Source organism: Perca flavescens, chromosome 4 (assembly GCF_004354835.1).
Source record: "Perca flavescens isolate YP-PL-M2 chromosome 4, PFLA_1.0, whole genome shotgun sequence".
Lineage (NCBI taxonomy): Eukaryota > Metazoa > Chordata > Actinopteri > Perciformes > Percidae > Perca > Perca flavescens.
Genome location: NC_041334.1, coordinates 36,967,753 through 36,990,596, shown reverse-complemented (window position 1 = coordinate 36,990,596; position 22,844 = coordinate 36,967,753). Strand labels below are relative to the sequence as shown.

The window sequence follows — 22,844 nt, the reverse complement described above, 5'->3', positions numbered from 1 at the left end:
TTTCCTGAAAAAGAAACCATTTTTTATCATTGAGTCATTGAATTAACCCTGACTAAGTGACATATTATGAATATTTCATATTTAACGCATAAAAATAAAAGTACAAAACAACTGATAAAGTGTACAAATAACCCAAATAGTGGATAACTGCAGGACGTTTGTGTAAAACAAGCGATTTGGATGAATTTTGAGCAATTTTGTCCTGTGAATATTATATCAGAGATAAGTTTTCCTGTTATTTTTTTAGGAACTTTTAATACAATTCTCTGTATTATGATTTAAAATTTTTGTTTTTAGCAATAACACATAATAGGCTTTTTTTGGTCAAATGTAGTGTTTTCTTCGCCCTGACGCTTGGCCATTGTTCCGTTAGCTCTTTGGTTGTTTTAATGGCGTACTTTTCAAATACAGAGAGGGATGGGTCTGTGAAAAGAGCTTGTGGTCAGGTCCTAACCGTGCCCTGATCCTGTTTATATCCTAATTAATAATTCACAGTTGAAAAATAACAATTGTTTTTCACAGAAATGAATGAAACGTTAAGATATAGACCAACTGTGTGTATATATATATATATATATATATATATATATATATATATATATATATATATATATATATATATATATATATATATATATAAGGTAAGGTTGTCTTAGATTCTAAAAATCTAAAAAACCTTGCGACCCCTCCTGAAGCTTTGGCGACCCCTAGTGGGTGTCCCTCAGGTTGGGAACCAGTGCATTAGAATTAGATGTGTCCATTCAGTTGCTCTGAAGTGAGACTGTGTATCTTTGACAAAAGATGACAAAATAACACCTCTTCCCTCTCTTATAACATCACAAGCAGTAAGTGCCCTTTTGTTCATTTTAATACACTTCCAGACAGAATTTGTCTGCTACAGCGTCACTTGGTCTGGTATGACCTGTAGCTTATGGTTATGTTAGCAAAACTTTAACTCTGTTGTGTTACTGACATTATTGGTTTTACTTTACTTGAAGGTATCTACGTAAGATTGACATGACACTGTCATGAAAATGTCATAAACATTATAAACAAGTCATAAACGTTTATAACATAACGCTTCTGTCATTTAGTTTTTGTCATGACAAGTTAGGGTTAGGGTTAGAGTTAGGGTTAGGGTTCATGTGTCATGACAGTCTCATGTGTTCATGACAGTGTCAGGTCATTCTTATGTAGATACCTTCAAGTAATACCAAATTATTTTATCAGCTTGCTTAATGGCTTCATATTTCAGCAATGTGTCAGATATGTGTTACAATAACAATAATGGTTCAAAACAACTGATGGACTGTGCAATTAACCCAAATAGTGAACGCTATAACTGCAGGAAGTTTCTGTAAAACAAGCGATTTGGATGCAGTTTGAGTTTTTTTTTGAAGACAAATGTAGTGTTTTCTTCGCCCTGACGCTTGGCCATTGTTCCGTTAGCTCTTTGGTTGTTTTAATGCCGTACTTTTCTAATGCAGGACGGGACTGTTTAACAGAGAGGCATGGCTCTGTGAAAAGAGCTTGTGGTCAGGTCCTGACCGTGCCCTGATCCTGTTTCTATCCTAATTAATAATCCAATCTTTAAAAATAACAATTTCATTTAGTTTTTTTCACAGAAATTAAAGAAATGTTAAGATATAGACCAACTTTATTAGTTAAAAAAAAAATTGATTTTTCTTAGATTTTTAAAATCAAAAAGGCCTTGCAACCCCCATACACTCAGGAATTTGTCTACTACAGCGTCTCTTGGTCTGGTACGACCAGTAGCTTATGGTTATGTTAGCAAACTTTAACTCATCATTGCTGTGTTACTGACATTATTGTATCAGATTGCTGAATGGCTCCATATTTCCAGCAATGTCTCAGATATGTGGTTTTTATCACAAAAGTACTGAAAGACAAAAGTAAATGCACAAAACTTCATCCAAACGATGTGTTTGTTGTTTTCTGCTTGTGGATCCATAGGCAGAAAATTGGGACTTTTCACCACAGGGGGAACTAACGTCATTACCGAAGGCTCCAGTCAGTTAGCCCTGTTAGCGAGCCAGCATTAACAATAGAGCTTTGTTACGGCAGACATTTTGGCTCGTCATCGCAGGAAAGCACAGGTGAAACAAATTTTGTTTAATTAATGAGGGCTCAGTTCCATCAGGTGTCTCAGTAAGCAGTGACAGTGAGCCAGCAAGCACAATACCAGAACCCTGGAAGTATATCTCCCCTAAATGGAATGTGTTTGCTAAGTAGGTTATCAATTACACCTGTGCTTTTCCTGCAATGACACGTCAAAATGTCTGCTGTGAACAAGATTCCCGCGGGGTCTTAAAAAGTCTAACATTTCTAAATCAAAATGTTAGGCCTTAAAAAGTCTTAAGTTCGCTGAAGGATTGTGTTATAAGTCTTAAATTGCTCATTTTATGCTTTTTCCCTTTCCTTTATTGTGTTATATATCTTTTTTGTGCACGTTATAGGTTTACAAAGTGAAAAAGCCCAAAGTCCCCCCCCAAAGGGACTTACCATCTCCAACAGAAAACACTGTTCACAAACTGCTCCAAACAGCTCTATTGTAGTCCAGCCTTTACGTCAGAGACCAACGTGGTCACTTTGTAACACACGTTATAATGCTCGCCTAGCTGCTAGCGTGGCACGCCCTCATACTCTGCTTCTGACTGGCTAGTAGTCCTTACCTAGGTACTTAGCATGTGCGACTCCCAACAAAGATGGTACAGAAGTGTGATGCCTCACTCTGTAGCTAAAACAGAGAGCTCAACACACAGGGTGAAAAGAGGAGCTGCAGCAATGTGAAGTACAACAAATATATGGTGTTTTCTGAAAATTAAACCACATAATCCTATTCTGGTACAACCTCTAAATACAATTATGAACCTGAAAATGGCAGGCAGCTGTGTTCAGAGAAAATGCTCTAAAAACCAACGGCACACTACCTGCTTAGCACCAAACAGACAAGGAAAGATAAAATTGGTCTTAGATTTTTTGAGTGACCAGAACATAATTCCAAATGAAATACATGCTGATGTTGCTGCTGTAAATAAGTAACTGTTAGTTAACACGTTCACCAAAACCACTTTATAAGGTGATAGTATGTCTATTTGTGTTTATATAGTTTGGTCTGCTGCTCAAGTGGGCCCCCCAAAAAGAAAAAGGCTACTTTAAATAGATGGGAGGTCCATCTGTGTGGCTGCCGTATTACTAAGGAATGATGTGTATTTCCAATAGGCTGATAGAAGTACCGCATGATCACCTATTGTATTTCTTCGATGTAGCTGGCATTAATTCATATGAGGAAGTTAATAAAGACTCTGCCCACACGTAGGGGTGGGAATCACCAGAGGCCTCACGATACAATATCATCACGATATGATATTATTGCGATTTTAAACATATTGCAATATTCTGCGATATATTGCAATGTATTACCTTTTTTCCAACTTCAAATTTTTCCCAATTTCAAATGATGTCCCCAAAGGAAAATTTTGTCAACATCTGTTTTATCTAAAAAGATGAATTTTTTCTGTCTGTTCATCTCACTTAAATTGTATTGCTGCAAAATGGGATTGTCAAGCAGACAGACCCATATATAGACACATATATCAAAAAAATATATCATCAATACTTGGCATCTGTGTATAGATACAGTATTGCCACGAAAAATATCGCGATACTATGCTGTACCGATTTTTTTCCCCACCCCTAACCACAAGTCTATTTCTCTCTCTCCTTTAGAACTATGGAGTTGTCAGCCCACTGGAGGCTCCTGCTGCCCTCAAAGAAAATGGCTCCCCTGTAAGTATCTTTACAGAGGAAATACACTAGTGTGACCGCATGTGTGTGTGTGTGGTGGTGTATGAAGAAACTTATGCCATTGTGATGTCGCTGTCCCCTTTTGTAACCTCAACTTTTACTTCATACCCTTCTGAATAAGTTTTAAAAAATGAACATAATTTGAAAAAAAAAAAAATTAACATCCGTGTGTCTGTATGTTTGCAGCACTGCTTACCATGATACTTGTATTTTATGTCATAATAATGACTCAGTTTTATGAAACAGAATGTGGATTTGAAAATTTAGGCTGTATGAATATTTTTTACTACCAGTGTTTGGAATTATTTCTCACTTTTATTTTCTGTCAAAAGCTGAAATTCAAATTTTCAACAGAAAAGCCTGCGTTACAAACTCAGTGTGGTGTCTTGAAGGTTCCCTGTGGAGTTTTTGACCTTTCGCAGAGCCACGGCGCCAATTTTCTATGAGTGGGTCCCCGTTTTGTTTGTCCCGCGCGCGCCCACAAACACGCACGTGCAGTCGTGCCCGCGGGTGGCACGGTACACACTACTGCCAATGGTTTCACACTACTGTGAAGCTTTAAAGTATTTGGCATTGCCAAGTAATGTTTTATGAGGAAGCACAATGCGCTTTGGTGCAACTCCACCGGGCACCTTTAACCCTTGGGTTGTCTTACCGTCTACTATGCAACTTGTCAAAATAGAAAATGAATACATTTTTGTGTTTATGACAACACATTTTTGTTGCCTTTTTCCAAGTTTTTGAGCCTTTTTTTTTTTTTTTTCGACGTTTGTGTCACTTCTTTCCACGTTTTTGGCACTTTTTTTTCCCCCCAATACTACCAGTATATATACCACTAATACCAACTTATGACCACTAGTTTTACACTTATTTTTGAAATTCATGGTCAATAAACCTTATTTATATAATATTATGTCTAAATTTAGAGTTAAAAAAGCTGAAATTATGACAACAAATAGTTCAGATCAGAGGATGCCAAGTGGATAATCACTGGTATATGTCAATGTTTAGTCAGGATATACTGTTTTGAAAACATTGAAATCTTTTTTTTTGCATATACTATATCAAATTGAATAAAACACCCAATATTGAATAAAAGTGATCATTAATTTGACCTGTGAAGAGCGTTGTATGGAACCCTGCATGTTATTTTTGGGTAATTTGGTTGAAAGAAACCCATATTTCTGATATAGAAACTTTGAAAACGGGTCACATTTGACCTGAGGACAACAGGAGGGTTAATGACGTGGGCCTTTTCCAGGAAAGGCCTAACAAAATACAAATAATGTACAAAAATAATATAATAATTGGAAATGTATTGTTGGAATTGGACCCATACTGGGGAAAAAAAACAGGCAGGATATCTCGGGAAGTGAGGAAGTGTGTGACGCACATGGTTGAAGTATCGTGTCAGAGCGCTCTGTCCACACACACACACACACACACACACACACACACACACACACACACACAAATTCAGATCTGTGGTTGAGACCCCGTGGCTGTAAAACTACTGTACATGTTGTCCTATGAGCATGTGTGTGATAGTGTGTGATAGTGTGTGTGTGTGTCTGCAGTGTGTCCCCCACATGTGTGTGACTTCCATCTAATGAATGTGCTATAGGTTAAAGCTGGAACCCAGGGGAGGGAGTCTGTTGTGTCCCCGCTGACCATCACTGCTGAGAGCGTCACCTCAGCAACCACAACTCAAGTTACCAAGGTAACACTTTATCTGTTCCCATGGTTACAGTTTAATGACTGCAGCTTGGAGTCAGCCCACCATGTCTGTACCTCGTGGTACACTCCTAAATATGTCTCATCCATCCCTCCTTGCCGACACATTGGAGTAGACGATCAACTAAAACTAATACATGTAATTAATTAGATTTTTTTTATTGACTTTTATTATTGATTATTAAGTTTCAGTACACAAAATGTAATGTACAGTAACAATGTTATGATTTCCAATAGGCTTTACAACAATACCTGTTTTTACTGAGACTTTGTCCTCCATGAAGTGACATTTTTAGTTGGTAATGAGCTTATGATTCATTTAATTTCTGTCTTTCTGTGTGTGTTCTGCAGACTGTGAAAGGAGGCTACTCAGAGACCAGAATCGAGAAAAGGATTATAATCACAGGAGATGATGATGTGGACCAACATCAGGTGAGGAGGAGTACACTAGGACAGTGTTCCATAAGTAATAAGGCGCAGGAAGCCAATATGTGAGGTTTATGACCCAATGCATTAATGCTTCATGTCCCCAGGCCCTCGCCATGGCAATCCAAGAGGCCAAGCAGCAGCACCCCGACATGCAGGTGACGAAAGCAGTGGTTATCAGGGAAACCGAGTCTCCCACTGAGGAGCTGCTGCAGCAGCAGGCAGAGGTATGTGACTTCTACAGGTTGACAGTCTGGTCATGTGATCAGAGCGCAGGCTACAAAATTACTAGGCTTGTGTGTGCTAGGATGGATCGATTACTGAACGGGGCTACCGGTCACAGGCCCAGGGGGTCAGAGGGCCTCTGCTTGAAGTAGCTGTTAACATTTCCAATTGTCTACCAAGAAATGCAAAACCTCTACATATAGATGCAAAATAACCACAAAGAGACACAACCGCAAGTAGCACAAAGAGATACAAAACGTCCACACCGATACGAAAATGACTCCAAATGACTACAAAGACTCAAAACAACCCCAAAGAAAGGCAAAAATGACTACCAAGACCACAAACGTTTTGTGTCTCTTTCACTGTGGGCGGCTTATCTATGTAGGACTAGTGGAGGGCCTTCTATATTTTTGTGCCCATCGGCCCACCGTCTACTTTCCATCCATGTTCATGTGTGATAACTGATCTTTGTGTTATTGTCTCGTTGCAGTCCTGATCCTGAGACCGGGGGGGGGGGGACAGTGGAGGATCCTTCAGCTGTGTGTGTCTCCTGGCCCGCACTGCAGTACGCCACCACCCAGATATGAGGACTCTCTACCCCGCCTGTGTAAACAACCTACATGAGTACAGACTGCATTCCATTAAGCAGTAGAACCTCCACTCTTGTCCCTTTAGACAAACCAACTGTGACTCGGTGCCTGACCCTTCCCGGCCTCGCCTCCCCCCCCGGCCCATCCCTTCCCGGCCCATCCCGTCCCGGAGTGATGCAAGATTGAAAGTGAAACCCGGGCAAAGCTAATTGAATTCACCGCTGTCAGTCATTTGTCTAAAACCTTACTTGTGTATTATTTAATCAAATACAGTTTCAACCCCAAACAAAACGTCTACCCGCCCACTCCCTCCCAGCCCCCCCAACCCCAATACCCTTCCCTCACAAATGACTACTTTCACTTGTAAGGTCCCAAGCATCTGTTGAATATGTAATGAATAAGATATGAGAGCAGTAGAGGATGAGGACAGTGGTGGTGGTGGTGGTGGGGGGGGGGGGGGGGGGGGGGGGAGGTTGGTGGCCAGAGGCAAGAGGCAGCCTTCTGCTCGATGTTGCCACCTCCTGGCTGTGACACCTTCAGTATAATCAACAGCTGTCTTACTAGCTTTTTACATTTTTATCTATAGAGGATCTAATTTATGTCCCGTGTTTGCTTGTTTATGAAATATGTATAATATCAGATGATTATAATCTGCATGATTCAATTAAAAAAAAAAAAAAAACAGCAGAGGGAATGAAAAATAATAATACACGGACATGTCCACATTTGAAATCCAGAAGAAGCTCTGAGATGACGGGACTGAGCGCCTGCAGAGAAACTGTGGGTCAACGAGTAACGGACACACAGTGATGCTGATGGAGTCCACTGAAGGAGGACAGTTGGGTAACACTTTAGTGGACAGCTTGGAGCTCTGCTTGGGTACCAGTCTCCAACATACAAATGTTACTGTCCTCGTCCCATTCACTGTTACCAATTTTCATTTTGTGGTCAACTCGACATCTGCATAAAGTCACATGTTTTGGGCACAGTTATAGGATTTTTAGAGATATTTTAATATAAGTAATGTTTTATCTAATACGTTTCAAAAATGTGCTGATATGTTTTTATTTTTTGTTGACTCTGAAACAGAGTTTTTATGTTACGCTTGTGTTTTTGGACATTTCAGTCTTCATGTGTGAACATGCTGAAACCTCATATCTTGAAGAGCTTCACATATCTCGTCCTGTCACTTTGCTCGACGCTGTGTTTCACTGGAGATCTTACAAAGTTAATCAGAGAGATCTCCCATCCCACAGATAGAAAGTAGTTTGCCAACATTGTGAAGTTGCGATGCCAAGACAAAAACAAATGCAGTGAACTGGGGGACGGGCCTTTGTTTTGGTTTTGTTGTGCCTGTAATATCAGGCTGTAAGTATGCTTTTCATTCAACATTTAAAGGTCCCATGACATGCTGCTTTTTGGATGCTTTTATATAGGCCTTAGTGGTCCCCTAATACTGTATCTGAAGTCTCTTTTATATAGACCTTAGTGGTCCCCTAATACTGTATCTGAAGTCCCTTTTATATAGACCTTAGTGGTCCCCTAATACTGTATCTGAAGTCTCTTTTATATAGACCTTAGTGGTCCCCTAATACTGTATCTGAAGTCTCTTTATATAGACCTTAGTGGTCCCCTAATACTGTATCTGAAGTCTCTTTTATATAGACCTCAGTGGTCCCCTAATACTGTATCTGAAGTCTTTTTCCCGAAATTCAGCCTTGGTGCAGAATTACAGCCACTAGAGCCAGTTCCACAATGAGCTTTCCTTAGTATGTGCCATTTCTGTGTCTGTACCTATTGAGGAGGAGAGAGGGGGGGGCAAGGTGGAGGGTGGGGGTGTGGCCTTGACCAACTGCCATGCTTTGCTTGTTTTCAAACCATGATGTCTCTCTCTCTTTCTCATGGATGGGCCAAATTCTCTGGGCGGGCAAAGCAGAGAAAGGGGAGGTAACCTTGCTCCTTATGACCTCATAAGGAGAAGATTCCAGATCGGCCCCTCTGAGCTTTCATTTTCTCAAAGGCAGAGCAGGATACCCAGGGCTCGGTTTACACCTATCACCATTTCTAGCCACTGGGGGACCATAGGCAGGCTGGGGGAACTCATATTGATGTTAAAAAACCTCATAAAGTGAAACTGTCATGCCATGGGACCTTGTGGTATAAACATATTGAACCAAGCAGCTTAAAAAAGCAACTTCAAAAAGCGATTTGCAAAAAAAGAAAGATTTTTTTGAGAGTTTTGAATCATATGTGCATGTTCACAAACACTGCCTGAAATGTTTAACACCACAAGATTGACACAGATACTTTTGTGTTTTCTGTTGGATTAACTCTTTTAAGTTATGGTGTATGAGTTTGTAATTGTATTTATAGGAGTGGTGAATGTGAGGCTTGTGCTTTTTCCTCCCTGTATCCCTCTCAGACAAAGCTGAGACTCATGGTGTGACATACAGTACATGAAGCGCCGTCTATCCACAGAACCCGTTGGCTGTCACATAACATATATCCTGGATGACTTTTAATAATATATTACTATGCATCACTTACCATACATACGTAAGAATCCCTCTGATGGAGCCTGACCCATGTTAGCCGTGTTGCCATCATTGTTATCTTAATTGTGCTACTGTTAACCGAAGCAGTGAAGCGCATTGCTCGTGAGATTTGCAATAAGCAGCCATTATTCCTATCTTCTGTCCTCTAAAGGGAGAAAACTGTGAACTCTCATGTGTACCGAAACGTAACCAAAACCTATAACACAGATTAAGTGATACTCAAAGGAGCTTTTCCAACACTTGTGACCATGGCTTTGTCACCCTCATCGTCTAATCCTCCCATCCCCTGACTTGAAACTGTCTACTTGCTGTTGATGTGTCTGAGGAAATGAGATTCCCAAACTGGTTATTTGTATATTCTATTTTGCTCTGTTTTATTTTCCTCTGGTCATATGACACTGGACTGTATTGAAGGCATTTGCTTGCAATGATAGCAGCACATACGTGTACTGTAAACTCTTAGGGAAAATGACCTGTCTTTGCTGTAGTATTGGACACACTACTGATGGAAGAGAAACGACTGTAGGCATCAGGAGACGTGTGTACTGTGGGCGAGGTGGTGAGTTGAAGGATGGAGGGCCTGTATTTATATACATATAAATATCCATGCTTCTGCATATTGTCCTGTAAACTATGTAGAAATTGACAGGAGCAGGGATGTGTTTTAGATTCGAGAAATGAGGCACTAAGTGTAACCCGAAGGACACCAGTGCACTTGAAGTGCCACATGCACAGGTGCCTTATGTTTGGAGTTGTGGTTGTGGGAGCAGGAGCACAGTTATCAGTGCTCAGCTGAAAGGGCTGTTAATCACCACGAGGCAGATGCACAAACAACCTCTCCTCTCAGTCCAAGGTGAAGTAGAGCGTTCTTGAAAATGAATTACTGCCTTGTAAAGAATGTTACATTGAGTGTAGGGACAAAGTCTCTCTGAATCTAGACTGTTAAATGCTTGAGTGAAATGAAAACATTCATGGGCCCCATTTACTTAGAAAATCAGCATAGTTCAGATTATGGATATGAGCTTTTTTTTCGGGAAAGAGCATCAAACTGCTCCGCTGTTTAGCCTCCACCTTCCAATTCTCCACTGCCTTTTGCTCTACATTCCCCTAGTGCTTGGTGGTGTGTATTTGCTGTATTTGCATTCAGTCTCAATGGAAAACATACACGCGTAAATAAATGTCTCAGTATGATTCAAACACTGTCTCCGATTCCGAAAAAAGGGGCGAGGGATTTCACTTTGACGTGTTAACTGAAATGAAGAAGTGAAACGTGGGAAAATGTATGCTTTTTATTTTATTTTTTTTACTTCTATGGCTTTCATGCATTCATAATTCATCATATGTAATAAATTGTTGTTTTTGTAATATAAGAGCAATGGGTAGTATTATTGTTGTAGTGGAACAAAAGGAAAATTACCTTGTTTTGTACTGTCATCTTGTGGCCAAAATCTGCAAATGTAGGCCTAACTGGTTTTAAGTTTTTTGTGTGTGCCGTTAGTGCCATCTAGTGTATTTTCTGCTTTGCTTCACTCAACATATAAAAAGGACTTTATACACACATAGAAAATGCCATAGATTTCCAACATTTATATGTTATGAAAAGAATGTTCAGACAAAAAAGTATACAGAAGATTGACCCCTTTTCCTTAAAGGAGCATTTCACAGATGTTCACATCAAATCAGTTCACTAGTCATGAGGAGAGGAGGACTACTAAGCCAGTTGTATAATGTGTTCTGTGGCTCTGGGGGAGCGTTGTCAAGTCTGTGAAAATAATCCCTGACGATGTCATAGTGATGTCATACAGGGTTATCCCGGGTTGGGGTTTGAGACTGAAGACAGAAAGCCTGTGGAGTGGCCATTTACAGTGCTCAAATAAAGAGTTGGCCACATGTTGCATCATGGGAAGCGTAGGAGTCAGTGTTTTTGGAATTTGACGCATACCAGGGACTAAAAGTTGGGATGTCTAGGCCTCGGCTTCTTCAATTTTGACAAGTGCAATAGTAAATTACTGGAGTACAGTATATACCCCCCTTAAAGGAACACACCGACTTATTGGGACTTTGTCTTATTCATCGTATCCCACACAGTTAGATAAGTCCATACATACCCTTCTCATCTCCGTGCGTGTCATAACTCTGTCTGACGCACCCAGCCTAGCTTAGCACAGATCCTGGAGGTTACCGGCTCCAACTAGGCTACTGCTACCAACGGTGAATAAGTCAAAGTCCCAGTAAGTCGGCGTGTTGCTTTAACAGATATTTTGTACCATTTAATTCAGTTGGATGCTGAACAAGGAGAAAGAAAGACAATTTCCATAAATCAGTTCTCACATAGGCCATATGTATTGGATGGATATACGGATGGACCAACAGAGCTTGACATTGTTCTATAAATCAATAATCTTTATTAACACGGTATAAACAACAAACAGCAACAGAGGAAACCCTCGCGTAGAGCGTATATGGACAGTTGACCCAGTACATCTCAGAGGGGCTGACAGAAGCACAGACATGGGGCTGATCATGACTCAGAGTGGTACAAATACAGTATACACAAACCTATCGGGTGCATGGACCTTGCATGTTCCTAAAGCCATTCAGTCGGTTTGCAGATGGACAGAAGAGAGAGGACAAAGTACAGTCATGCTGAGCAACAGTTAGCTACAGTATGAAACAGAGGTATTACATAAAAACCAATTAAATCATTTCTTTAGAAAGGTTTTTTTTTTATATAAATGATTTGAAGTGTACAAAACAGTATATTACACATTTCTTGATGCATGATTCTGAGCAAGACCCAGTAGCATACAGTACACTTCCCTTCAAAGTACAAACTACTTAACTGGATTACAAGCCAAATACAGACTGCAGTAGCACAGCAGTCCCACATGGCATCAGGAGACTACGGGGAAAAGGAAAAAAAAAAAAACAGCAGCATCGTCTTTTAATAAGAATACACACCTATAAAAATGCACCAGGCCTCATATATTGCCAATATCCCATGCGAAACAGCAGAATGCCATTGCCAAACTAACCTTGGCAACTTCAGCATTGCACAAAGGATGCTGCCCCCCCCCTCCGATCCCAACACATACAGTATCTATCAACACAGCAGCATGTAAACATTACCGCGGCTGCTCCATAGTTCTATATGTTTTCTAATGTTTTTGATATACATATGATAAGTTAAGGCTCTTTAAGGACCTGAGGATTTTGAACATATGATGAGGCACACAGAAGGCAAAGAATAGCTCTAGACACAGGTCTAACCGAAAGAATGAGGAGCATGAGACAGCCACAAGGGTCTGGTCACTGGTGCAGCTTGATGGCCAAAGTAGAGGAGCACAGGGGAGATGCTCTCCAAAACAGCATGGTGCTATTTCTGGTAACAAGGTCAGTAACTATCACATGGATGGCTTTAAAGCAAGACTACAGAACTTTTCCTGCTTTGGTCCCCCTACAGGTTGGAAGCGGAATGGTCCGTTACATTACATTACATTACATTGTCCAGTTCATTCAAACTACAGATCCGCTACCCAATCTGGCAAACTTGCACCAACCTGTAGGGGGACCGAAGCGGGAAAAGTTCTCTAGTGTTGCTTTAAGGACCCCATCGACTTTGACTTCTTGGTCAACTTCCTCAAGAGCACTGGCAGCAAAAACATGGTATGCATTAGCATTCAGCATGTTAAAGGACATGGTTGGCTTTTTTTTTGTTGTTGCCCGTGGCATATGTACGCTGAAAGAGTTATTGGCCGCTGTAATCATTCCGTCTGTCCATGAAGCGATCGCACCGAGTGCACTTCTAACGTCATTTACAGTTCAGCAGAAGTTAATAAGAGGCTTCAGCATTCTTCAGTTAGCAAACTCAAGTGGGTATCTTTGTCAGGGTAGTGTAAGTATGTTTTGAATTTCCCCGTTGTGGGATTGATAAAAGATTTTGAATTTTAAGTTTATTGTCAGTGTATTATCCTAGCAACAAACTTACATGGGACTACTCGAACGTATCTCTCTGATGCTACTCAGCAAGGAAATATTTGGAAACAAACAAATAGGGGATTTTGTATTAAAAAAATAAAAAAAATAGATCTTTGGAAGAGAGCTACTTGATTTAGCTAACTCAGACTGCTACAGCCTCATGTTATTCTCATCTTTTGCAGCGTAGTCGTACTGCAAAGGGCCAGTATGGACAGGAGGGATGATAACGATAACATAACTCAATGTACATTTGGTATGTGAGTATTGCATTAAGACAGACTTGACATAAATCCCAATTTATCCTATATGTAATTAGTGCCAGAAGCATTATCTGATTTAGGAGGATAACCCAGAGTACATTTTTTTTATTCTGCAGAATCATGACATAAAAATATGATAAAAAAATAAATAAATAAAGATTGCTAACTTTTTCCAGTTTGCTATAACTATCCCAGTATGGTAATGCATTAGCATGTGCTGTCTATAGACAGATGATTTCAAATGCTAATCCTCTCTTCATTACTTGGTAAGATGACCAGTAAAGACAAACGCCCATGTCGATGCAGTCCTTCGGGTAACACGTTTGTGAAATATTGCTGAAACAGAAACATAGGGATGTAGCAGATAACAGTAAATAGTTCATTCACTTGAAGAAAACAAACTACTCTGATCTACAAGTATTAGCTCATTTCAGAAGATCACAAGTGCACTATCAAATCACACCTCCAGACTGGAACATTTGATGATGTTATTTGCCATGCACTTAATTGTTTTCGCTCCAGTAAGCTCAGACTGATTTCAAATTGATGAAAGAAGAAGAAAAAATCTATAAAAGCTCAACATGTCATACAAAAAGATGCATATAAGACATTTTTCTTTTTTCCTTTCTTTTTTCTTATGAAAGCTGCTTTGGTAACAACATAGTCACGACATCGCTCAATCTCCTTTACTTAGCCTGGGTGCTGAAGGGGGCTCCTTCCCTGTCATTTCAATGGCGTATTTTTTTTTAAATTTCTTCCTTCTGCCTCTAAAATCTAAATGAATGGATCTAGTTACACCAGAGTGGGCTGTGTTTGCGTTCCGCCGTAGAGCTGTCTCCACATCAGATGCAACGTCTGCTGGGAGCTGTTTGTCATAAAGATGTCCGCGCTGTGAAAGACAGTGCTATTGTACTGAGGGCTGACAGAGTGGAGACCTTGGATGCTGAGCCGACTGCGTTGGGGCCTGAAAAAGTTTAGAGAAGAACAAGGCTGTTAGTCTGTTCGCTGTGTGGGGGGGGAACACATCGAGTTCTGCCATTTCATTTCTTTAATTGGCCGCCTCTTCAGCCTGCTTTAGTAATTATAAGCTGAAAGGCTCGAGAGCTATTACTTGAGCAGCGGAACGAGATATTGAAAGTATTCTAAATAAATTGCTCAACTTTTCATGCAACGCTTGCATTATGGCATCACGTAAAGGCCATAATTACACAAATGTCTCATGTAGCACAGTATTTTCCCCACTCTCTTTGTCCCTTTGGAGATGATGATAGCTAATCTGTTCTGGCAAGACGGCAGCAGGGGATTGAATTATTCAGCTCAGCCATGAGGGAGGCACTAACTAGCTCTCCACTGACCTGGTATCCTTGGGATGGTGATCTGCCTGCTACTGCTGCCTTCCCCTCCCTCTCCAAATGGCTTTATCTGGATGATATAATCCTCATCAGTGGGCAGGGCGAGCTCTACAGAGGTTGTGTTGGTTTCCATGACGTTGGGATGGCTGTGTTGATTCTTCTTGTACAGCACCTGAGGACGAATGGTGCAAGTCAAGTCAAAAGTCAGGTGTATAAGCAGTAGCAACACAAACACAATTTTCTGATCAAACAATCAAAAAGCATAGCAAGCGCTTACTTTGTAACCGGTGACCTCTGACTCATTCTCAAGAGCTTTGACCTGCTCCCAGTTCAATATAATCTTGGAGTTTGATGTGTTCCACATCACTTTAACCGGTGGCTGACTGGGTGCTGAGAGCAGAAAAACACATTATTTACCTCAAAGAAAAGCTGAACAGTGGCAAAAAGGCCGGCATAGTTATAATTAGATCTGATACTTACGTGGTTTCTTGGTGGTAACATTGACCATGTTGCTGGGAGGCCCCGTTCCAGCAGTGTTATATGCCCTCACTGAGATGTAATATGTGGTGCTGCCTTTCACCCCGCGGATAATAGCAGACGTCTGATTTCCTACAGTCTTTTGCACACTGGCCGTGTCTTCCCTTTCGCTTCTACTCCAGTACCTCACCTGAAAAGCAACAGGGCGGAACCACAGACGTGAATGCAGTAAACACAACAGACACCTTAAAAGCTTTCTGTTCCACCCTGTCAGTGATGTGCAAACTGGCAACAAGGAGCTGTGAACTCAACCGGATGGAAGATGTGAACTGGTCTGAAAACACGCTTCAGCAGCATGTCACCTCGTGCACCTTTTGCTCACCGTGAGCTATGAGCATCATTTGTGCTCATCAGACATGTGTCATGCTTTAACTGGTAAAGAGTGAGGGTCAAATGTGCAAAAGAAAAAGAAAAAGGAAAACCAAGAATAACAGGAATAGTGAGAAAAAGAATCCTCAAAAATCCCCTGCCATTAACTTCCGCTGAAAACAGATTTTCTTTGTCACCCTGATTGTCAGGGCAGAAATAGCTGGCACGCTCGACAGCACAGATATAATTTGTCTGTCCTCACAGGAATGGATTGCTCAGGCCTTGCTCCTCTGTTGACTTTGAGTGGTCAACAATTCATAATTCTGGCACTTTATGCAATCCGCGGATGAAAACAACGCCTTTGTTCACATTTTGGATTTCAATAATGAGCTGAATTAAAATGACAAGAACTAACTGAGCGCAAAGCCAGTGTCTAAAACTGCTTTGTTGTGTGGATTAGAAGCTAAACGGTCTATCCCTTAGAGTATTCTATCAGTACGCTAATCAGGGTGGTTACAGTACTTAGGTAAACAACAAGAGGAGCACAACTAAACCCACAGGCATGGGACAAGGCTGGACCATTATGCATGCAGCAAGCTAGTATCTCCTATGCCCAAGGTGCATGAGCCTGAAACACTCATCAATAATAGAAGAGAACAAGATTCAACAGCATTAGTTGGCATGTACACACGCACACACGCATGCGCACGCGCACACACACACACACACACACACACACACACACACACACACACACACACACAGATACACACTATACAGGGTATTTCATTGCTCACCTCATAGCCCAGGACTCTTTTTTTGCTGGCATTCCAGGGCAACGCTTTCCACAAAACTTCAATCTCGGATGCAGAGAGGCTCTTGGCACGGACCCTGGTGGGAGCTCGGCCAGGCTCTGGAGTTAATGTATAAAAACTCTGAATGATTTTAAAAGTAACATGGAGCTTTGATGACCCCTCAAAGTAGTAACGTCAAAACAGTTTCAGAGCTATTTCTTTCATCCGAACAACAGAGGGAGGAAAGTATGGGGAAGACGTCTGCAAGTGCTGATAAAAGAATGCTGGCTGCAGGATCACTGCTGCCTCTCTTCATACCCTGGATGGATCTAGTCATGTACTGTACTCATGCATTAATGGTGGATTACATGTGATGATACGCACCTTCCTCAGCTGAGTAGATGGTGGTAACAGGTCCAAACGGCCCCTCCCCCTCATTGTTGTAAACACCGACCTTCACGTGGAAAGGCGAGAAGGGTTGGATACTTTCATTTTTAAAGACATATTTGGATGCTTCAGCGGACGGTACGGCAGCCTGCATCCATCCCGTGGCACCATGGGGTCGAAAAGCCAAAACGTAGCCGAAACCCGGCCCATTCTGTAGCTCCTCTGGAACCGGCTGCAGAAAAAAACACAATTTTAGCACTTGAAACTAAATAATTTCAATGCAATTTTGTGCATAAGATCATTTTCTAATAAAACTCTCAATTCTTAGTTAATGAATTCACTTTGGACAAAACATTTGGAAGACTAAACACCAAGGAGAAAGACACGGCATTCAACTTTTGAGGCAATGGCTTTGCCTCATATAACATGCTGTACACACAAGAAGTATTACTGGACACATCCATTACACTGTACAGTGCACTCAGCATGATACCATAAACTCAGCTGTTGTCCAGACTGATAACATGCCTCGTACATTTATAGTTGCAGACTTGCTTCTAATGGATAAACCTACCCTCTTTTCTTGTCCACTAATAGATACATTGGTCATATAAAAACACTTAATTTCACTTAATTAACTTCTTCGAAAAAGCCAAAAAGCATAATATGAGCACTTTAATAACTACATTTACATGCACACCAATATTGCACTATTCTGAATTTGATTCAGGTCATGTAAACAGCATATTCTGTTTGGATACTCCAAATAAGGCATTTTTCCGGATTTAGCTGATTAAGACATGTGGGATATGCTGGTATTATTTGGGTTTTAGAAGCATTCTTTGGACATGTATACAGCACATATTCGTAATATGCGTCTCAATCAGGGTTTTTACCGCAGTTTGCAATAGTTCACGGCTTGCGGTCAGCTCTGTGTGTTGCTATGGTTGTTGTACACAAACCAACCAGGAAACAGTTCAAATAAGTCCGGCTGCGGTGGAGACGAATGCTCAAAAGAAAAGAAACACAGCTACTTTTAAAGATTATGAAAGACTTGCATATCAACAGGTTTTTGGATACGCGCAAAAATAGCAACGGCAACCATTTCAAGAAGGTGGTTGAAGGAATGAAAGAGGGAGGCTGTTTTTCGCACGGCCCGAACAAGTCCGCCACTGGTGGAAAACTTTGAAAAACTCTTGTTGTGCACGGCTGAATGTACAAATAAACGGAAATATTAGTGGACTATTTACTTTCATTAGCAATGTAAACAGCTTAGTCGGAATATTGTCTTTTTCGGAATAAGGGCAAAAATCCGGAATATTATGTGCATGTAAACGTTACTGTTAGCACATGTAATTTTGTTTCTATTTTCGTTGTATGTTGTACTAATGTATTTTGTTATTATTTTACATGTGCAGCTAAACTAAAGTGAACTTTCCGTCTAGTGCCACCATCAGGCCAAGATCTGAACTGTCAACGGAAGAGTTCTCATTATATAATGGCAGATTTTCAGGGGGGTTAAGCCCAACTACAGGTAACACATTAAACGTGTAAGCACAAGTCAAATTGTGAATTGTCAAAATTAAAAATACAACACTGCACCTCTGCTTTTATTTTCTAAGGAAAATATGACGTTAGACTTTAATTGAACTCTTGCATATTGAAACATCAACACTGATTCTGTACAACGTTTCACAGCAGGGGGCTGATGACTTTGAGCAGTGTGAATAAATATAAGCTTTTGGAGCTGGACTGATATGCAAGGGGCTTTGTAGGAAACAAATCTAAAAGAAAGGCAGAAAAAAAGAAAGACACAACGAAAGAAAGTGAATTTTATTTTGAAAAAAAGTTAGGATTTTAAAGAAACCATTGAGCTTAATTATCTTATTGAAACCTCAAAAGCATTTTTCTCTCCCCTAGGGTGACAGCAGTAGTTATTGCCTCTCTGTTCTTAAAAATGAAATGCCATACATTAAGCCGTTGAGCTGTTATTAATGAAACAAGAGGCCCAGATCAACAGAGAATAATGACGCCTGGCTCCCTCCTCCATGGGTGAGAGGGTCCTGAGCAAGCTTGCTTACCTCCCATGTGATGACTAATTCGGAGCGACTGCCACCGCCTCCACTGACATTGGCTGGTGTGACCTTCGGAGCTGGAGGAAGAAGACAGATCAGCTTAGCCCTAATGACTTCACACAAAGCTAAAAAGGAACTTGTAATCGTTTTCCATGTTAGCACTTTTCCCACTGCAGAGAGAGGTAACTTTTTTGACATATTTGAACTTCAACAATCCAGAATTCCATTAAGACATCAGCAAACTTCTCACAGCTGAGTCGTGTTTGCAGACGTGATCGGCCTGTGATGCTTTTTATACCAAAAAAATACCAAAGGGGCAAGACAAAGACACATCAAGGATCTAACCTTGGTGAATCCAGCTCTCTCTGGGTACATTATTGATTGCTACTTTTTAGAGATGACTAAAGGTTCAATTTGAATAGAATTTCAGTTTTTTTTTGTAGCAAAGAACTGATCACACCCAACACCAAATCTAGTCCCAAAACTGTGGAACCTGTTTTGTTTTCGGGTAATATGCTTGCTAAGAGTTAAATAGGAAGATTGATACCAGTCTAACTATTCCTTTCAGAAAATGAAACAAATTAGGTAAATCACATTAGTTTTGGAAGGGAAGAACAACAAACAAACATGACATACATTTTAAAAAAAAAGGCATAAGAAAAGTTTTTGGTATGCTCATGCAGTACATACAGGTCCCCTTTGTCCTTGCTTGTTTAGATGGCTTGCTGGGCTCGCCGGTCCCGATGGTGTTGCTGGCCAAGACTCGAAACTCATACTCCACCCAAGGGCTCAGGTCTATTACTGTAGCTGTCATCCGGTGGCCCCCCACCACCTCAGGAACTGGCATAAAACACAGAGTGCCCCCTTCAGTATAACAAAAAATTTGTGTGTGTTCTGTGTGTGTGTGTGTGTCAGCTTAGCATCAGCAGCAGAGTGTCCTCCAAGCTGACAGACCTGGTAGGACTCCACCACAGGTACATAGGACAGGTGTAATCCCTCACAAGGACACATAACGCACACGCTGAAGGTGCTGACACACCAAGCAGACGGCAAAGAATGAGTGGCTACGAAAGGCCCACTGTGGCTTCGTCTCGCGTCTCCTCTCGTCGCGTCTCCTCTCGTCACCTTTGTCTTGGCCAAAATGTTGCGCTTGAACACACCAAAGACTACGGTCGATGGCCAACTCGCACGTATGCTACGTTCTGCGCCTGCTTGAGAGGAAATAACGTTCCAATGATGATTCGGCTGAAAAAAGCAGTCGAGGGCTGACCGTGATGCACCTCAACAACTAGGGCGACAGACGCTCACGACAATCTCCTTGGTGTGTCAGCACCTTAACTTAAAAAAACAACAATAGACGAATCACATATAAAGAAATACACCGACTATTTCTATACACTATAGACTTACTGACTATACTCTACTAACTTTCTAGTTTGAAGATATTTCTTTAGCTCCCTAGTAATATACAATAAAAATCACAACGATGCGCAACATATAGAAAAAAAGAGAAATGACAAAAACTCAATTTCTTCTGTTGAAGGAGGAGTTCTGTCTACCGGCAAGGTCCTAATGTAGTTATATTTCAAATATATGATCCTGATGTGGTAAATCAATGGGGCCAGTAAAACTATCTTAGATCTAAGTGTCCTTAATTCACAAAAATATCAATAGAACAAGGTATACAGTATGACATAAATGCACATTCTACCAATCATGCGTGAATGCTGAGCCCCATTAAAAGAAGATGTGGGGGGAAATTACACCACCGCTATCACGTAACTGCACTATCAAATTACACCCTTGGCAACAAGCTTCATCATGATGAGATCCACGTTTCAGGATTCCCAGGAGTCCGATAAACTGGCGGTCAATGGTCATGCTACAATTGCATGCCATTTGGGGCTGGGGTAAAAATTACATCTTCAATATTCTCACAGGCGAAGCAGAATGAAGAGCAGCCCCCCTCCATGTGATTGGAGGAGACCACGGCTGGATGGAGAGAGCTTACCTGTGGTGACAGCCTGCCACCCGAGGGAAAATGGCGTCCTGGCCTGGATGGTGTATGCCGTAATTGGACTGTGATTATCGGGACCAGGCCTCCAGGACAGAGAGGCTGTGGTATCAGTGATTTCTTCTACATGGATGCTGGTAGGGGGCCCCGGGGGACCTGATAGATGGCATAGCCAGGCAGCAAAGAGGAGAGAACGACAGAGAGACAGACGGAGGAAGATGAGCGAAGGGAAGGAAATGTAAATGGAGAAGAGATGGGTTGCAGTGATTTTAGCACCTGCAGCTACTGCAGCGAAGTCAGTGAAACCTTTGGGAGCTATTGGGTATAATTAGACAGTACATTTCCCTTAAACCTTGAAGAGAGATTTTTTTTTTTATTAGCCTCCCTTTTCATTCTATCCTTTTATGTCTTTATCAGTGAGGCACAGCCAGTCACAGTAAACAGGAATCACGAACAAACTCCTTATTTCTTCAGCAGTAGATGAATGATAAATATTCTGTTTTCAAACCTTAAACACTGCTGGTCAGTAGCCATTTTTGAATTGGACCATGTTTGTTGTCAGTTAAAGCAAAAGCAGAATGAGCGTTGTGACTCACCCCTAACAACCAAGTCGACAGCGATGGAAATGCTGTCCACCTTCGTTTGCACGGCGCACGTGTACTTCCCCGCATGCCGCAGCTGGATATTTCGAATCATAATGTCTCCTGCCGAATGCTGCTGTCATTCAACACACCCACACACACACCACACACAGACACAGACACACACACACACACACACACACACACACACACACACAAAGAGTTTCATAAGCAACATGGAAAGCTTCCAGCTATTGTAATTCAAGAACAATACTGACTTCTCAGCCACATGGGAACAAAACCAGCTGAACAGAAAGCTCATTCTCATGTATGTATGTCTTGAAAAATAAATCCACATTTCCTCATGCAGCCTTTCTTTCCATATTCTAAAAAGGACACAGAAATACCTCTCTATATTGGGCACGCTCCATGCCTTTAGTTTATCGCTCTAATTGCAGAAATGTACCTGTTCAAGTAGCTTGATTTTGGTATAGAGCAGTTTCAGTTAAGGAGCAGCCTAATGGCTATTCTGATAGTTAGTTCTTTAAGGGAGCCTTTTATTCCATCTCTAATTGCAATTCCCACTCCTACATTATCATTTCATCAGAGCAGAGGAGAGCAGGTCCTGTAATAAATTAAGCATGCGGAAAGCTGTGGCACAATGGCAGTAAGAATTCTATGGAGGGGCTGGTAGCTTAATCAAGTGTAAACAAAGTGTAGATACACAGTACAGCAATTCATTAGTGAGAGAAGACTATCAATTATCGTATAAGAAGCAGGTTTTGAAAGAGCCTTGCATTGTTGTTTATAAAAAAAAATAAAAATGAGCCAGCGTATCACATGACGAGATGTAAGCTGCAAACCTTTTAAAGTGTACAGTGGCTGACTGAGACTGGTTGCAGGGTGTGTATGTAAATTTTATTTTAAAATAAACCACAGGCAGCAAATTTCGGCCCATAAATAATACACTTGAAACAAACATTCCCTCTGCACTGCGGCTGAATTTATTATGACCCTGCTGAAAGAAGAAAATATATAGTATTGATGTACCAATGAATCTTCAGTCAACTCTTGACCTTTATTCAATGAAATCTCTGAAGAGGGTTGAAAAATAAATCAATGTCTTTTATGTAGCAGAAAAGCACAGTCACACTCATAACATGAGCATTCTTCAACACACCACAATAAGGTTTGTT

At 41.0% G+C, this 22,844-nt stretch overlaps 2 protein-coding genes across 6 annotated transcripts in view; one reads left to right on the top strand and one right to left on the bottom strand.

The window, feature by feature from the left end:
- LOC114553971 (band 4.1-like protein 1) overlaps window positions 1–6,725 on the top strand; it is a 79,907-nt gene extending 73,182 nt beyond the window's left edge. For all 5 annotated transcript variants that reach the window (XM_028575454.1, XM_028575457.1, XM_028575455.1 and 2 more), the window contains 5 exons: window positions 3,751–3,810; window positions 5,453–5,548; window positions 5,914–5,994; window positions 6,096–6,215; window positions 6,707–6,725. In XM_028575454.1, coding sequence (XP_028431255.1) covers window positions 3,751–3,810; window positions 5,453–5,548; window positions 5,914–5,994; window positions 6,096–6,215; window positions 6,707–6,712 — 363 coding nt within the window. In that variant the 3' untranslated portion in view covers window positions 6,713–6,725. The remainder of the gene's footprint in view (window positions 1–3,750; window positions 3,811–5,452; window positions 5,549–5,913; window positions 5,995–6,095; window positions 6,216–6,706) is intronic.
- Window positions 6,726–12,955: 6,230 nt separating this feature from the next.
- Window positions 12,956–22,844, bottom strand: part of cntn4 (contactin 4) — a 168,192-nt gene continuing 158,303 nt past the window's right edge. Inside the window, 10 exon segments of the mRNA XM_028576693.1 lie at window positions 12,956–14,563; window positions 14,955–15,123; window positions 15,229–15,341; window positions 15,432–15,618; window positions 16,595–16,710; window positions 16,976–17,210; window positions 19,060–19,130; window positions 19,744–19,893; window positions 21,065–21,223; window positions 21,664–21,784. Coding sequence (XP_028432494.1) covers window positions 14,472–14,563; window positions 14,955–15,123; window positions 15,229–15,341; window positions 15,432–15,618; window positions 16,595–16,710; window positions 16,976–17,210; window positions 19,060–19,130; window positions 19,744–19,893; window positions 21,065–21,223; window positions 21,664–21,784 — 1,413 coding nt within the window. The 3' untranslated portion in view covers window positions 12,956–14,471.